At 35.5% G+C, this 19,288-nt stretch overlaps 1 protein-coding gene across 1 annotated transcript in view; it reads left to right on the forward strand.

Annotated features, from left to right (window-relative positions):
* Positions 1-14,648, forward strand: part of LOC136843761 (uncharacterized) — a 37,344-nt gene extending 22,696 nt beyond the window's left edge. Inside the window, exons 4-8 of the mRNA XM_067112426.1 lie at positions 3,255-3,423; positions 4,111-4,238; positions 8,923-9,149; positions 11,224-11,614; positions 11,788-14,648. Of these exons, the coding sequence (XP_066968527.1) occupies positions 3,255-3,423; positions 4,111-4,238; positions 8,923-9,149; positions 11,224-11,614; positions 11,788-11,959 (1,087 nt within the window). The 3' untranslated portion in view covers positions 11,960-14,648. The remainder of the gene's footprint in view (positions 1-3,254; positions 3,424-4,110; positions 4,239-8,922; positions 9,150-11,223; positions 11,615-11,787) is intronic.
* The last annotated feature ends 4,640 nt before the right edge of the window (positions 14,649-19,288 follow it).

Consider the following 19,288-nt stretch of genomic DNA (forward strand, 5'->3'; position numbering starts at 1 on the left):
CTCTTCATTTTCCTCGGGAAAGAGCAGAAAGATGCAGTTCTCTCTCTCTCTCTCGGGGAAGACGCTCTGTCGTCTGACTTCGGATTATTAGTGTTAGGGCGTGGACTGTTTTAATGGCATTTATAATACATCTATTCACTTACGTGCTGTTTGAAGTTTTGTGACTATTTCCTAATGACATGCCGTTCATACGTTAACATTTATTACAGTTTTTTATTAGTCATTTTCAGGAGATAAATGTTTTAAACTTTGAGTGGAAAGCAGTTAATGTTCATACCTTAATATATAAGGATGTAAAGGAACCGAAATGTGAAATACTCTCTTTCTCTCAGGATACATAGTGATCCAATTGGCATTCAAAGTTATATATATATATATATATATATATATATATATATATATATATATATATATATATATATACCATCCACCGTTTAGTGCCAGGTATTACTGGTAATTCCATTGAGATCTTCCCTGGCTATACCATCCGCCACTTAGCACTAGGTCTACTGATAATGCCATTTCTTCACAGGCTATACATCCACCACTTAGTACCAGATGTACTGGTAGTTAAAACATACTTGCCTTTTCTTTTGTGAGGTTCAGTACTACATAGTTCTCCAGAAGCTGCGTTCCAGCAGTGACCAAAATATGGAACGGTCTTCCTGATCTTGTAGTTAATCAGTCGACCTACAGAAGTTCGGATAGAATGCAAATAGTTTTCTTTTTCTTTCTGAGGAGGCTCACATGACTCGTATATGTTTTTCTTTCTTATTTCTCACATAAAGTTTATTCGTTAGTAATGTCATTCTTTTACCATACGGACTGCTTTTCTGTAGCATTCATTTTTCCAGCTAAAGTTATTTCTAGATATCAATACTTCCAGTATTGATATATTTTGATATCTAGAAATGATTGAAGAAGAGTTCTTGAGGAATTTCATAATAATTAAATATTCACCTCTTAATTAACAGTCCATGACTTTACTTGTGTTATTAATTTTGAAAAAGGACTGCATCGTTTAGTTGCTCGTTCCTAGATTTATTAAGGCTGACAGTGCAAAAGTGGATGATTGAAGTAGAGTTCTTGAGAATTAATTTAAGTATTTTATCAGAGTATACAAAATATTCTACGACAAAATCGGATTTAATTAACTCCCGAACAACAAACTGAAAGGAGAAAACTCAGTCCATGACTTACTTGTGTTATTAATTTTGAAGAGGACTTATAACTGTTTAGTTCAATCCTGATCGCTTCAATGTTTGTGTAAATTTAGCTGGTTTGTTTTTTATTTTACATTTTATTTTCCCCAGATGCTTATTTTTAATATTGTTTTATTAATTTAATATAATGCCTTAACAACACAAGACATCTCATATGGGACAGCCTGCAGCACTCGGTCTACTACTGGTAGGCCAATTTTTTTGATACAGTATGTATTTGTCAAGAAGGTTATTTAACTCTGAACTTATTTAATTTAAGTATCTTATAAAAGACAAGGTTAAGTATGGTCAGAACGGATTAATCCATCAGTTATTTCTTATGGTCGAAATTGATTCGAATTCGACAAAATACACATTCCTTCTAGAACGGATTATATATATATATATATATATATATATATATATATATATATATATATATATATATATATATATATACATGAAAATGCATCAGACGCAAATTGAAACATTGGGTATGAATCCTGATCAATTTCGTTTTATATGTTGTCTTCAGGAGGACTATAATATAGTTGGAGAAATTTATAAGTATATATATATATTTATAATATATATATATATATATATATATATATGCTAGAGTGGCAGTACCAACGGACACACAGGTGGTTGGCAGCCGAATAGTCACAACTTGGAAGATGGAAAAAAGAGGAAGGAGTTGTAAAATTGTTAGCATCTGAGGTCAGTACTCTGTTGACAAATCTTGTTTAATTATGCTGGCAAGCTTACATCTTTGCTTTAGTTCTATGTCAAACTACCTCCCGTAAAATCTATACATTTTACCTATTTCTTTTGAAATTAATGAATCAAGTTTATACATGCCGTGACTGACATTTATATTCTTACAACAGTTTTCTTTTATAAAACTGGGCTTGATGATGTTTGTTTCCAGTGTATTATTGGAAAAAATCTCTTCATTGCCTCTTCCCAATTAATTGCATGATGGTCTTCACTAACTTGAACAATAATACAGTGAAATAAGCACCTTTAAAGAACTTCCCCAACAATTGTAAAGGATATGTAAATTCTGTGACAAAGTTGAAATTGGTCAAACTGGAAAAATTCCTGGAAAACAGACTAAAACAACATAAAATGTATGAGATCTGCACAGGTGAACAGTGGAATTTGCGTATATGTTAATGAAAACATTCATGCAGTCAACGAGGCAGGGGCTAAAAAAGTAGTTTATTCCAATGATAGGCCGGAAAGAAAACTGTCTAATCTAGTTTTATAAAAGAAAGCGTTTGTAAGAATATGAATATCAGCCAAGGCATGTATACATACTCGATCCATTAACTTCAAAAGAAATATGCAAAATGTATGGACTTGAAGGGAGGCAGTTGACAGTGGGACGAGAGCGAAGGTGTTGGCTGGCCTCACAGAGAAAGAAGAACTGTTTGTTGATATCTGTTTAACCAGACCACTGAGCTGATTAAAGGCTCATGAGGATCTCATAGAGGATTCATTCCTAAAGAAGGGTCCAACACCGGGACTGCAAAATTATGGAGATGGAGAGCTTAATAGGGAGGCGAAAGAGACGAACAAAGAGTAACAGACAATTAGCGGTGGAGCTACACAAACTAGATGATGTCGTACAAGGCATGCTGTAGGCGGTGGACCCAAGGGGAACCTTGGACAGATAAAAGAGGAAAAAACAGCGCCTACCTTCAGCAGACAAATATCTTGAAAAATATGGGATTTTCTCATTAAAGAATAGTAAGAGAAGTTGAAAAAACTGTGAATTTTGTGTCTCTGGCAGCCAGTTATTTTACATGGACTGCTGATCTGATCAGTCCTATTGATTCAGCGTGACCCTTCAAAAGACAAAATGAGAAGATGAGCTCTCTTTCGTTGCTTTCCAGAATACTGCTAATTATCGCCTCAGTATTTCTTAAATGAGAATGCTCTAACAGCATCCATGGCTGACAGTTTAAGGGCATCACAAATGTATTGAGAGCTCTTATTAGTTTTTAATGTTAGATGATTGGTGAGGTAGTTTACTAACGTATCTAGCATTATTAAATATAAGAATAAAGCATTCCACATCTTTTCAGGTTTAACGGGGCCATATTTACTGAAAAAAGAAGCACACAGCACCACGGTATTAGACCAACTTCTCCGAGACGACACGTTCACTGACGTCACTCTCACGGCAGAGGGGCAGAGTTTACGAGCTCACAGGGTAAGTATTCGGATACTTGAAATGATAAGGACGTACGAGATTATGAAATCTAGTTTAAAAGATGTCTTCTGTGCCATTGTGGAACTCTGGGAGTTCCCGTTACTAAAATGTATTGTCCCATACATGAACTCGATTCAGTAATATCAGAGAAATGAGTAAAATATATAGATTTCAAGGGAGGTAGTTGACATCAGACCATTCCTATGCTAAATATCATGTATGCTTTCTGTGTGAAGATTATAGTCCACAGATTTATGTCTGCTGGCACTTTTACCAAGTTGGTCGCTGTAGATGTTTGGCTTTCTCTTTTGTCAGTCTTTATGAAAAAGCATTAAGATGGGTCACATGTTATTAGCAGTCAGTTTAAGGATAAGCTTACAGTAGAGAGACGGAATTTTTCTTCGCTTTGATTAAGATTTATACATTTTTCATGCTATTGTACACCTTGCATCATGTGTGATGCTAACTTCAAGTTCCTGTTATTTAGAGAAGTATAGCATTTCAATTTCGTAGTCAATGCTGTTACAGCTCCTAAATGGAAAGTCACTTCACGCGTGTGTATTCAGGTGGAAAAATGTCGGCATTGCTCTATATTTTAAGTTGATGAAATCAGCCTACGGTATTTGCATATTCATCTTTCATCTTCAGCCTACGGTATTTGCATATTCATATTTCATCTTTTTCCAGATTGTTCTTTGTTTAGCAAGTTCTTATTTTCGTCAAGTCCTGAGTCGTGAACAGAATGTGCAGAGTGTAGTGCTTCTTCGTGATGTCAAGTTTGCAGAACTTCGTAACATCATCCATTTTATTTACACGTAAGTGTTTTTCTAAACAGAATACAATTTAACTGTGTTTTTTGTATATTTTAGGACTTTTACAACGTATGGCTTGTAATTTGGTCATTTCACTAAAAATTATACTTTAGACCATTTGCTGGGAATCATGCTTGGAAGTGTTCTTTGATACTGAGCTGAAGACTAAACTTAGAAACACATTACTGTATACACATTTAATGAGATATGTAAGTATAAATGTGTACTGTATACAATCACTCGTTGCTTAGTGATTATCTCTTTCAATGACGTTTTGCAGTGATGACCAGGATAAAGGAGTTCTAAAACTGTGCTGCATTCCACAACTGCTTAATTTTGTGTAGAGGGCACCTATAGAACAGTTAACAACAAACCAAGATTTAAATAGAAAAGTTGACCAAGATTTAGATAGAGCAATTGACCAAGATGTAGATAGAACAGTTAACCAAGATTTAGATAGACCAGTTAGCCAAAATTTAGATTGAATAGTTAACCAAGATTTTTAGATGGAACAGTTAACCAAGCTTTAGAATGAGATTTAGAAAAAATTTACAAAGTCCTTTTACTGTCCGAAAGATGTCGTAAACTACTTGAGCTTAGGGTATCATATGTCACTGGTTGAAACCTTGGGTAAATGTGTAAGGCACTATATTGACTGAAATGCAGTTATGTTGATTACATTTGAAGAGATAAGTCAGAAAGAGGAAATAAAAGTCAAAGTATTGTGTTAGTGGTTGAGACAGCAGCATGGTCAGGTAAAAATGGCAGACATTGTTAACCACTGTCTGCCATTTTTACCTGGTCATGTTAATGCCTCAACCTCTAATGCAACATTATCCTTATTTGTATTTCCTCTTTCTGACTTTCCTCTTCAAATGTAATTACAAAGATTGGAGTTAGAAATACCTCGAAAGGAAGACGGATCAAACTCTCAGAAAAGGTAAACGAAAATGATGTTCTGAATAAAGATCTCGGCAGTAGTGACGTTTCATTGATAGATAAAAGAGGTGTTTCAAAGATAGACCTCAGGGAAGACATAAGCAGGCCAGTATCCTACTTATGTCTTCCCTGAGGAAATAAGATGGGTTTGGGGACGAAGATTGAACAATGCCAAGCTCAGTCAGATCCAGAAGACGATATTACGGAATGACAAATGTAGGAGACAGCTTTATATTCACTCCAAAATACAAAGACCCATATGAAGTAGATTAAAATAACTGAAAAGGAGAAAGGGATGAACTGGTTCTGCCTTAAATATTCCGATGGGGTCAAAGAGGAAATTCAAATAGGAGATTAGAAGTGTTTTTAGTGCAGGACGTTAGTTTCATCATACCCTTCCCCCTCTTCCTCTTCTGTCCAGTGTCTCTTCCACTTTTTCTTTCAGTCCTCACAGTAGAAGCAAGCATATTCTGCTTGATGAGTTGCGGTTCCTCTTTATCTTTGACAATGAGATAAGGTTTGGCGTTGCTGCCTGGATATTCCTCCAAGCAGCAACGTCAAACCTTATCCCATTGTCAAAGATAAAGAGGAACCCCAGCTCATCAAACAGAATATGCTTGCTTCTACTGTGAGGACTGAAAGAAAAAGTGGAAGAGACACTGGACAGAAGAGGAAGAGGGGGAAGGGTAAGATGAAACTAAAATCCTGCGCTAAAAACAGATGGTAATACTAAATGAGAAAGAGAATGAAGAAAACATCCAACAATCCAGCATTCATGACGTAGAAAAGACACACTATTGACAGACAAAGGGTAAATTAACGTAATATGAAGAGCATGGGTGAAGAAATAGTTGAATGTGTTGATTCTTATTGGTGGAATTAAAGATGAGCAAAACATGGCGGAGGAATGGGAGCAGATGAAAATCCCGTCTGCATAAAAAAGGCAGTAAATTAGACATTGAACACAGAAGAGGAATGTTCATAGTTGACAATGTAAATAAGTTAATTGAAAAGTGATTATGGAAAGAACCAAGAAGAAACAGAAGGAAAAATAACCAGATTCCGATGTGGTAGATTGGAAGGAAGAACTACTGTAATTGATTATCATACCGTCTTCGAAGCTCCAGCATATATGTGATTTGTTGTCGCATATAAATGCTTCGGTAAACTAGACCTGAAAAATGGCACCAAAGAAATGGGAAAAATGATAAGCGGTGGGTTGGGGGGGAATTAGGCGTGGCTTATACAGAAGATGAATGAAGACTGCAAGGCAGTGATAAGGTGTCCAGCATGCAGACAGAAATCACTGAAATAACAAAGGCTGCAGTGCAAAGGACAATATATGGTCCAAAGTTAAGCGATATAGTAACAGACAAAATGAATGAAATATACAGAAAAAAGTAACAACAATAGAGGTTATGAAAATAGTCCCTGATTTTTGTGGATGACATGAAGCAGAAAAGAAGCAGAAACTGCAATCGGCAGTTGCTTCAGCTTTGAACAACTCAAGAAATTTATATTTAATATTAGGCAATAAGTCACCAGTATTCATATTTGACAAGGAATAAAGAGTACTGAAGGGAAAACCAGCCCAGTAAGCACTATAAAAGAATAGGAAAATGGTGAACGGAATATGGATCTAAGGAAATGGGTGTAAGGAAGAGTACATGTTACGAGAAACCAGAAAGTACAGGAACGTAAAGAAAGTAGGAGAGATGCCACCAGAAGTGAGGCATAAGTTCTATGGATCACTTCTGGTCCTGTGAGGGAACTCATACACGAGAGTGGATGAGTTAGTTAAATTCACAGTTTACTGCGACCGTTTGATTTAGGTTAACAGTAGTTACAGATGATGTTACCCACGTGGGTCAAAGACCGTGAGTGACATATGGGGACGTGGCTGTGAGAGGCTGACAAACCTGGCTGCTAAACCTGGGTTCGGCAGCGGAACTGGGAAGCTTATAATCCCAACATTATGTGCCAACATAGAAAATGGAGTAACACTACTGAAAAACACCTGAAAGAACCATAGACGACACAATATAGAACTCTAATAGGAAAGTATGTGCAAGCAATGCACACACTGTATTGAAGGCTTATATAGAATCTGCTTTGTGGGTTAAAGAGTATCAAAAACTCATGTTTTGTTCCATATCGTTATAAACTACGAGGAGAAAATACCAATAAAAGAAGCAGTAGAGCATCAGCTAAGACCATCCTGGGGACAAAAAGCTTCGTAACAATAGCAATAAATACGATATAGAGATAAAAAAAAGTTTATAGAATATGAAAAAAGACAAAAACACTTAAAAGGAAATAAAGATGAAAAATAATGAGGGAATTAAAAGGAACTTAGAAGAGTTGGAGAACACAATATTGGACATTTAATTTCATGCAAGGAACTCATAAAAATAAAGGACCAGGGCATAACCTAGGAAACCCTAAAATCTCCTAAGAAACACTTGGAGAATACATAATACCAGCAGGGAGGGTTAAGAATTTTGTTGGCCTGGGAAGCGCTGGTTGTTAAAGCTATAGGCTACTTTAGTAACAGTACTTCTGGAACTGATTCATATTTCACCAATGAAACTTTCTGTCTCTGAGGACTTTAACCTGTGCATGGATGACCTGGGAAATCATAATGTAGTAACCTTTAATGGGCTGTAAAAATCCCATTGATTGATTAACAATGTTGATTGTGCAACAACTTTGACTGGACATATCTTGGTTTTCTTTTAAGTGACTTGATAAAGGACAGTGTAACAGGTATTAGTGTTGAGAAGTGCATTATATATCCAGTGCATAAGCTTATAACCTTTAAAATACTGGTAATAACCTTTAAAATATTGGCATTTAAAAATAATGTGACAAAGAAAACAAGTTTTAGGAATAGATGAAATTTTACTCTGCATGTTTACATGAATGGATTTACAATCCATTAGAACTGTTGATGAAGTCTGTGAGTATTTGCAGACCTACCTGCATAACCAAAAGTACTGTGTATAAAATGGAAACTCATATTCATCTTATGAAACATTGAGGGGATGACTACCCCAAAGAGAGTGTGTTAGGTTCAGTCCTACTGTATTTTGTATATATATGACAGAATTGACAAATGTACCAAAGAGACATGAGGTTAATTTCAAACTATTTGTGGAGGACACCCAATTTTCTTTGACCAAAGCTGATATTGAAGGTGCAAATGAGAAATTAAACATTATTCTTCCCAGTGTGTAAGGAATTTAAATAACGTTCTCTCAATGTGTAATGATCATATTACAGTACATGCAGCTGAGACAGATTGAAAATAAATCTGAATTTATGTTGGTGGGGAGAAATTTACTTAAGAAGTTACCCATTTAATTGCACAACGACGATTTTCATTCAGCGACCTGTCTAGAACCTAAGTCATGAAATGAGGGGTGGGTGTATGTTTATGGTGAAAGTAATCCATCATTAAGCAGGAGTATATTACACTTTTTTTACTTAATTTTTCTCTCAGGTATGACGTAATAGGCAAAGTTGTTTTCTTAACACTTGAAATAGTTTGAGAAATTAATTTTTACCTTTTTTCAAGCAACGTATTGCATGGTACTCAGTATAGAGTTATATGGAAAATTACTTTTTGAATAAATTCCTGTGCTTATAGGTGGCTGTAAATTCTCTTGCATTATTCCTCTCATTTATAATTAAAATCTAGTATGGTACATATTTTGTCTGTTTGTAAATGAAAACACTTTTTCGACAGAGGAGAAGCAACTGTAGATGCAACAGATCTAGAATCCTTTTTGAGGACAGCAGAAATGCTAGAGATTAATTCTCTCAGTGAAGGACAGAAGTACATTTCAAGTCGTGGCCCTTCTCAAGTTGGAGCTGCTTCTGGTTTCAGTATAGGTGATTTTGAGCGCTTTGTAGGAGCAAAGAGGCCAAACAGGGAAGCACAGTCACCTCCAAGAAAGTCACAAAAAGTTTCAGGTAATGGTGTATCTAGGGAGTAATACTGTACTGCCTTATATCTCTGAACAAACCGGTATGTATAGTAAACATACCCTTCTTATAAATACCCGTCTCTGTCAGTTATTATGAGACAACCAACAGACTGGAATGTTATAGACTTCATTTTTATTTACAAATTATATATGTACATACTGTGTGTGTATATATATATATATATATATATATATATATATATATATATATATATATATATATATATATATATATATACTGTATATATATATACATATATATATACATACAGTATGTATATAGATACATATATATATATATATATATATATACATATATATATATATATATATATATATATATATATATATATATATATATATATCACAACCATTCACATACAGGTGCTTAAAAACTAACTTATTACTAAACTTAGTCTATAACCTTGACAATTCAAAGTAAAATATTGAAACAATTTCCACTTTTAATTAGACTTCACTCAACAATAATTCACTGTCTCTTTCAGTTTAACATGACAATGATAACATTACATTTATTTGTTAACACTATATTTCGAAAACCTTAATACCAGAAATTGCTGATTGTTGGTTTGGCATGGCACTTAGCACTGGCTTGAGAGCAGTATTTATAAAATCTCACGTAGGCCTTCAGGCCATAAAAAAATTGGATATTACTAACTCTAGATGGTTGGTATTTAACTAAAAAATCACAAGATCCGACTTCAGTGCTGCAGAAGGTTTAAAATTCATCCCAAAAACCTCTTCAGTTCAGACACCTGTGGTACAACAGACTTGGAAAAGAAGACAGAATTCCCAATAATCTATAAACCTTTCAACTGACATTTTCATCTCTTATATCTGTGTATTCTCATGGCCTTATTCATCCATTTGTAGAATGATCACATAACAATATATTTATTTTGGATACTGTGATTGTTTTCTTTCTTGGTTTCTGGTAGAACATCACATTTCACATTGACTGGGTAATGATAACCAACCTTAGAGTTCATTGTCTCCTCTTTACCATCAAACTGTGGAATCCATTTCTGTTTATGCTTTCCCAATTTCTATAGTTTGCATATTTTTAAGCTTGATGTATTTTGCTTCATTTAAATGATTTTATATTGCCTTTCCACCTTTTGCCTTTGTCTCAGATTCGGTCATCCCCCTTTGCAAAAAAACTAAATTGGCTTGGTGTTGTTTCTTAGTGTTAGTTACTGCAGCTTCATGATGACGGTGGTGATGATGTACAGTATACGTAACACTGAAACTAATCACAGAAACTTTTCACCATATTTGCAGAGGGTTATAAAGTTGGATTAATAAGGTCTATGCCAAATTGTGAAACATTATCAACCAATCATCACAGCCTGGAAGAGCAAGAGAAAGGGGAAGGGTAAAGCAGAAATGACATGAGTTGGAAATAATGGAAATTTGTGAACTTGCATTGCAGTTAACTGTAAGATTATAATTATTTTAGGGTATTTTACAGGTTAATAGATTATAATAGAAGTATGATTTTAATGTTATATACATTAAAGATTTTGCTGCACTGGTGTGCCACATTGTAGAGAAAAGACAATTAATTGATATCTGAATTACTGGAGAATGCTCTTGCTACTAAAAAGAGAGAGGACCGTGTGTTGGAGTGTCCTGGATAACAAGTCATTCAGATAAGAAAAATTATAACAGTTCAAATATAGGGTACATTTTACTTGCTACAACCTGCAGAAGCACTTTGTAATAGGAGACACAATCTTATAGAGGTATTCTGTCCTCTGCTAGCAAGAATAAAGGCTCCGCTGATCCCTCTGGCCCTTTCTTATGTTGATTTGTCACTTTACTTTCCATCATTTAATTTCTTTTGCTCATTTCATGTTTGTCTGTCTGACATCTAAGTAACATTTTCTTGTTCCACCTCATTTAAGAGTAAATTCTTCAGACTGGCTGTATGAGACTAGAATTTTGACTGTGTTCTTGTTGAACTACACTACAGTGATATTGATAATACAAAAAACCTTTTGATAATTGTAATGAAGTTTCATTATTGTTGTTCTCAGGTGAAAATTCATCCTCACGATCTCCCTCAGCAGAGCCTACTGCTATTTCATCGGTTCCTCTAGTGTTAATGAAAGAAGACCCAGACAATGAACCTCCTTCCACATCACAAGGTGATCAATCAGTGAATGAAAAATCCTCCTCAGGTCCTGTAGCTTCTCAAGAGTCCTTTACTTCTGAAATAGACAAACCTGGCCGAGAAGTTGCTAAAACTAGAAGGAGAAGAGGTTCATCAGAATCCATAGGTGGCTTTGCAGCCATAGCAGGTGTTCAAAAAATTTCTGAAGTAGAAGATGAAGTGTTTTCACAACCACCAAAACCTGAATGTCAACAGTTAGCAGATCATGATAAGACACTCGACAGTGAAGCAAATAATATCTCTTTACCTGGAAGGTTAGTTGATTAGTATTTTGTTCTCATATTTATTTTTCTCTAAAGAACAGTTTTTAATCATTATATTGCTACCAAAAGGTGTTTCGAATCCGCATTATTTATTTAGTATACATATAGTATCATATAATGATTCATTCATATAAAGTTCCTAATCACTGTTTTGTTATTCACAGATGTCCTTACTGCCCACATGTTAATCAGAAATTTGAGGGAGTAGCAATGATGCGTCATCTGTTGGTCTCTCACCCGTGCAAGCCAGCTTTCCCTTGTTCGTTTTGTTGGAGAGTGTTTGTCAAAAGGTCACATTTCAAGAGTCATCTACTGAATTGTCAACAGTCTTATTAGTGTTAATATACTGTGTAATAAATGTTTTAGTAGTTGTATTTGGAAGATTGTTGTTCCCAATTATTTTGCAATGTATTCTGAAATTAGCTATCAAATACTGTACATGAATGTCCATTGCCTTATGTGCCAAGACTACAGTACAGTTTACAGATGTGTAAAGTCTATTTTGTTCCTTTATATGCTTACAGATTCTTAAAATTTAAAATTCTCTATTCTTTACTGTGTGTTTCCTCTTCATTGTTATTTAGTGTCTGTTCTTATGTTTGTAGACGTATTTGCAAAACCTCTGGTTTTTTTTATACACTAGGGATGAGCTCTCTAAAGGTGAAAATTCCATTTAGGTTGTCAGTTGGTGCTATCTATTCAGCATCAGTGCCTGCATAGTGAGTTATTAAGCATGCTGGCAGGTCCCTGGATTCTTTTCCTTCTTTCTATGTCTTTTTCATCTTGTGTGTGGATTTTGAAATTTGTAGGGAGGGTTAATTATTACCTCACAAAGAGTATTTTTTGTGATTTTACAGTTGCTAATCTTTAGACCCACTATGGCATGCCTATTTTTTCAGCAAGTAAAAAAAGATATTGGTATTTTTATTTTTGAGCTTTTTAGCCGTGTCAAATCAATGTTTTAATTATATAATATTTTTCTGCATTATGAGATGAGCTTGTTTTGTCTGATTCCAACTGCAACTCTTGTGAAGATTTCTGGGGACACAAACGAAGCCATCAAGATCATTTGTCAAGGGTAGTTGGCTCATCGGTGCTGCCCTTCTAAATGAGACTTAAATGATTGTTTGGTCACATGATATTACTTTCGAGAGACAAGGCTTTATCTGTTCATTGATTTATCCATATAATTTTCTGTTTATCTCATATAGACATGGACCTCTGGAAATTTTGGTTTCAAGTTTATGGTCTTTCAGGATCATTGGTTAGTAAAGGAATATTTTGAATAATAATAACAACAACAGATTCGTATGTCTCCTCTTGATCTTGTGTTAGCAGTTTTCCAACCTGCCATTTCTTTTAAACTGAAACAGATTTTTGCTCATGAGGACTGAATTTCACTGCTTACTACAGTTAACATCTCAAAAAACTGCAGATGATCAGACTTCTTGATGATTGTATTCGTCATTTTCAGATCTGGGACTTTTGTTCAATACATTAAAAACCCATCATCTTCATGAGTATATATAAAAATTCTGGGATTTCAGATGATGAGGTGTAGTACAGTACCCATATTTATGAGTACCTCATTTTCTAAACTCAAGATAACTTTCGGTCAAAGCTATTTACAGTTGACCCTTAGATGGTAGAAAAAGGTAAGGAAATGTATCTTTGTCATTTTAACCTTTTCTGTGATGTACGGGTAATCTGCAGCTCTAAGGCATCATTCTGAAGTTGAAATATGGAATGGGATTCTCACATGTTCAGGCCTCATTTCCAGCTTGCAACAGCTACAAAGGGCCCTGTAAAACTATGGCAAAAGATTTTTATATTAGTATTTTAAAATCTTATTTGTGAGGTCTTGCTGTATTTGTTTATTTGTGAGTTTAGTTGAGATGAAGAGATTATTTCAGTTTATGTTCACTGTTGCAGTACATAAAAACCTGTTTCTTACACATATGCTCAACCTTGATAGAAAGTCGTTCTGTGCAATTGTTGGTTGAAACATTTCTGTTAATTAAGGTGAAGTCAGTAGTCTGCTGACTAACATATGTACTGACAGACTTTTTATTTAAATGTGTAATTGCTTATCCTCAGTTATTATTGTACTAATTTCATGCAAGTAAAGTAATGAGACCTGAGAAGTATGACAGGTTAATGATTTTATTCATTAAATGATGTTACTAAAAATAAAGATAATAGACTACTAGAGCAAGCAAAGCTGTTACCATTTTCTTACAGGTTTTCAAATTTTTTCAAGCTTGCAGTGAAGAACAATCAAGTACAGAGATTATTTTAGATAAAACAGTCCTTATACAGCATTAGTTGAAACTTTCGGCTTTCATATCTGAGATCCTGTTTATGCAATTTCTGAGAAATTTTGTTCTAAAAGATCATGTTCTGAAAATGTAGAGGTAAACAATAACTTGTAATGTGAACACTTGGATTTTATGCAGCAGAATAATGGTTTAATTTGTAAAATTGCGTGTGCAGATACATTACCAGGTAGTCACATTTGAGTTACCAAATTTTTAGTACCACTCCTAACATCAATACTATACAACAGATCCTTTACATTTCACTGAAATGTAAAGTGGAATGAGTAAATCCTTGTCTTTCAGTACTGTATTTGTTTCTTGCAGTTTTCTTTACATCATCGTTACATTAGTTCAGCTTCTGCAACAAGAAAGTCCTTTGAGAATAGATATCTTAAATGTCCTTGCTTTTAAGTCTGTACCGTACAAAAAAAGACAGTGAAGAGAGCTAATGCCTATTATGTCAATCAGCAAATTGGTGTTAGTGGTAATTAAAATAACTGAAAATTGATGTTTTTGCAATGGGAGAAGAATGAAGTCTAACTAAACCAGAAAGTCCAGTGAATTTAAAAAAAAACTCTGATGTGCTAGTACTTGATTAGATGTGCAATTACTGAAATGCTTCAACCTGACAGCCCAGTATATGGTAATCACAACGTTTAAGTTTTATATATGTTGATACATAATTAACAGTAAAGCTTCTTTTCAAATATATTTTAATTATCCCTACCTGACATTCCAAGCTATCAAAGTAATAATGGGTTACCAAAGTGTTTGAATGTGTTTTAAAATAGTTATTTTGGTACTTGAATACATTAAATTGGATGGCTTTGATGTTATGCATTGAGGTATTATAAAAATTACTCATAAAGAAACACACCATGCATTTAAGTGCAACAGTCTAATTTGCAGAACAGCAGAACAAATTACTTGCTGACATTTCCTCTGAATTTTGAGGAACGTTGATTACACACTAAGTTTTGACGTTAAACAGGGCGGTAAAGTGTTAAGCAACTTTAGCTCTGTTTTCCACACTTCCTGCAGTTTATTTGATTTTGAGGATTGCAGCATCAATGTTTCCATGACAGTTATGCAGCAGTGTTTTGTACAGTTGGCACTAGAATTTTGCTGGTGCCAGCTCCCCTTCAAAACTGAAAATCGGTGCTAACTCTTGACTAGCCAAACCTTTATTCGTATCACTGTCCAGTTCATTGTCGCCCATAAACCTTACCGATATTAATTTTACATAAACAGTTGGCTTATATGTCAAATTATAAGCAGTACAGTATAGTACAATACAATACACTTTTGTTCTTACTGTGCGGTACATTACTAAAGATGTAGGGTATAAAGAGAGAAAGAAAGAATGCACACTGTACCTGCACCGTGGTACTGCAGTATATGTTATTTATAAAACAATACCTGCTGAAAAACATAACATCTTAAAAATACTACTTGTCCTATACATAAGTGAGGGTCTGCTAATACAGATCCTCTTCTGCTTACGCCTTACCCACCAAAAATGAAAAGGCACCACGATCACTCCCAGTTCCCGGTTAGAAGGTTTTGTCCAGTACAGTATTAGAGTATCACACAAACGAGTCAAGCGGATTGGGTTCACCATTATCAGTCAGTCAGGTTTTGGAATTAACCTGTGCATTTGTGACTCTAAGTTTTTTTTAACGGAAAAAAATCTATAAACAAACGTTTCATTTAGTAATGGGTAACCCTCTGTCACCAATGATATGATCTCAAATTTAAAGACGGAGATGACCTCTTGGAAAAATTGAATGAACAAGCTCTGCCTGTCAAATTTACGCTAGAAATTGAAGATGTTTCCTTGCCCTGGTTACATAAATTTAATATACTAGTACAGTATACAGAAGCGTAACATAGTTTAACTTGTGTACATTATTTTTCAGGACATCATACAAATATGGAAATTCCTGTATTCTCTTCAATATTCCTGCAAGCATTGCGTATTGTCTCTCCTGAATTCTTTGATGTCGAACCACAGAACGTTATAAAAACAGGTAGGGACTTAAGTTTACCAGCTCACATTTTGGGTACTTCCTGTAATAAAGTGTTAGGATGTTTTACAATAAAAGGAACAGGAATAAATAATTACCTGGGAGTATCCTTTGCTTCATTGCATCGACTTTGAGTCCATGAAATCAATGCTGGAAATATTCAATGTAAATGTAATCTTCTCATATAATAAGAGCCATTCGTGTTTCGTATGTCAAGAATGTATCAACTCTTGAAACTCCTACTTTGAGGTAGTTCCCCATCCTTAGAGAATGGCCTCGTTGTAATGGTAAACCAGTTCTTGGAGGTGGTAGATGTGGCAGCTGGTGAGGGGAAACCGTTGATATGTGAAGTGATGTCAGGTGAATTGGGATACGATGATCTTTGTCTTACTCTTGCTTTAATTAAGTTATCATTATCGCAGTTGTCCTTGTAGTGGGATGGGCTACTGCCACTTGAACAGAGTATTGTTAATATTAGATATGACAAGCAATGACCCAGTCGTCGTAAACAGGAGAGTATCATTACATTATCTCTTTCTGAGACCATACACTCTTAGAGATTTCTAATTAATTCCCTTATCGCGCGTCTCAGACTCACCAAAAGTTTGCCAGATTTCTTCCACACATAAAACCACACCTTTTTGTGTGGTATACATTTTATATTACGAATTTCGCTCGTAGTTTCCTATACAGGGCATATTCATTCAGTTTTCCTGAAGAGTTTAAACTTATGTGAAGTCCGACGGGACAGGAATGTTCTTGCTGTCATGCCTAATGTTAGTTGCCATTAGTACTATATGTATGAGGACTGTTGTGAAGTACGTTTACTGTGCTGCAGGGACCTTCATTGGAGAAGGCGCATTCAGTATGTGAGGAAAGGATTTGCAGATGAGATTACTGTGGGGAGGATTCGTGTATCCTGTTGGGAGTTTAACCGAATTTTTATGTGAACTTCCGTCGATGACTGATCATCAGGAAATGGGTTCATGAGAAACAGCTTCCCAAATTCATCATCACCGTTCAATCTTCCCTTTTACAGTTTTACAGAATCAATGAAAATGTGATCAGGAATACCCACAATGATTCTTTTCTTACTTTCTGTCGGCTCTGGACTGGCTCCTTTGTTGCGGATACAAAATATATATCACATCACTTTGTTGACGCACTTTTCCTCCTCAGCGTTCACCTTCAGTTTCATGAACGTTTGACTTTTAATTGCCTCCTCGGAAGTCTGCCTCTGAGAGGGTAAATTTTTCTGGGATAGCTGTGTACTCATACGCTTAGGGCCCGACAGGAGAAATTGCTTGACATGCTTCAAATAAAAGGGCATTAAGTTTGTCCTGGATTATCCATTAAGCAGAAGTTTCATTTTCCTTACAAATACTACGCGAAGGTTTCTCCGGATTTTTTTATTTATTTTTTTTTAGTAGTCCAGCGTCAGAAAATAGGGAAATGAGAAGAATAAAAACAATTACACTTATACCAGAATAGATACAGAGTAGTGCGCAGTGGTGGCGATCGGACGTGTGTGCCTTTCGCGCTTGCAAATAGCGTTTAACAAACGGAGCTTTGTGCTTGTTAGGAAACTATACGGTGACTTAATGGTGGGCTAACCCACGGTCTAGGAAGAGCGGGCTAACCTAACGATAAGCGATTGCTATTCTTTCCAGTACAGGCAGGGGACGAGAGACAGTGCTGTACCGTTTACATTTTGTAGTACACATGGGCATACAAGAAATAGCCCGGTCTTGACGAGCGAAAAGTAAAACCCTACGAAAGTAAATTGGTTCTGCAATGTGAGCTGGTTTTTGGAAATTGATGAGAGATCATTTGAGAAGTGAGAGGGACACATTAAAGGGCAGGTAAAAGTGAATGCACTGAAAGATGAGGTCATCGTGAGAGAGGAGAGGTAATAAGGTATTCCCATTCACTGCTGACGCTTCGAATTCTTCGTATGCTCTCTGGTATGCTGATGCGGACAAGAACGGGAAGTAGAGCGCTAAGAACTTCGGACTACTGAGTCCCAAGTGCTAAAGGAAAAAGAACGACGTGGTTGAGGGTTTAGGAGAATTTCAAGTCGCTGACAGCAGATTTACAGAGGAGGAAATAGTTATGAATTTTGAAACGGGGGTGTTGGGGGAATGCGAGATGATATTGTCAGCAAGTTTGAAGATTTTCATAACGTAAATATGAAAAACGTGAGGATTTCATTTAAAATTATGTCATGTAATGTATTGAGTGAAGAAGTACAGGAAGATCTTATAAGAAACCCAACTTTAAGATATAATTAAGTTGAAGAATGCCAATAATATTGAGGACAAGAGGTCAAGTATTTTTGATAAGCTGGCCGCTGGGAATACTAAGCTTCACGATGAGATGTAATCAAGTAGTTAGAGACTTAATTCATAAGAATCGTGATAAGATAAAACTGGAGTTGGGGACAAATTGTGTAAGAGACAGATATCACGTCACCGCGTGTTTCCGCTGTCAAAGGTCTGGCTGCATTGAACAGAAATGCCCTGCCAAAGAGAGATGTGATGAGCCATGCTGCAGCAAATGTGCAGCAAATCACAGAACAAGGGACCGTATTTCTTCCGTTATAAAAATGCATAAATTTTATCATGTTTTCTTAAGCTTGAAGCGAATGAGGTATGTTGTAAAACATTAGAGGAGATCGAAAGGATCAGAAACGGAACTGACATGGATATTGAGTCAGAGTGGTTGTAAATTCAGTGCAACTGGTGCAGATTAGCGTTAGAAGAGTTACCAGTAATCGAACTGGCTACTGAGAGGAAATTCACACTGCCATTATTATAGGCCTGAGCCCAGCAGCTGAAAATTGCATTCAAATTCACCTATCTGTGCAGTGGTGATGTGCAAAGGCAATACAAAAGGTATGTACGATAACATTCATTTTTACATCGTTTGGTGTCAAGTGTTTGAGATTCAGCCACTCGCTTTGGGCGAACTTTTTGTTGTGTAAACTCTATTTTTGATAATGGGTGATAATTTATCCTCCCGGTTGTTCGAGAAATGTTAAATAAAATAATATAAGATCCACAGAAACAGGCGAGCAAAGTAATATGTGTGATTTTTAAACGATTCAGGGATGCTTTGGGTAAACGCAGATTTAAGAGGTCTGAAAAGCTGCAATACGCCTGCGAGAATTTTACACGAAACAGTAACATAAATTACAAACATAATTTTCAGATGAAAAGCAGTTCGATGGTAATGGATGCTGATAAAAAGGAATAAGAAGAAAATATCGCTGAAATTAAATTATCTAGTGAAGCTACTATTTCAAACGTTTTAAACCATTT

Source organism: Macrobrachium rosenbergii, chromosome 12, assembly GCF_040412425.1.
Source record: "Macrobrachium rosenbergii isolate ZJJX-2024 chromosome 12, ASM4041242v1, whole genome shotgun sequence".
NCBI classification, from domain to species: Eukaryota; Metazoa; Arthropoda; class Malacostraca; order Decapoda; family Palaemonidae; genus Macrobrachium; species Macrobrachium rosenbergii.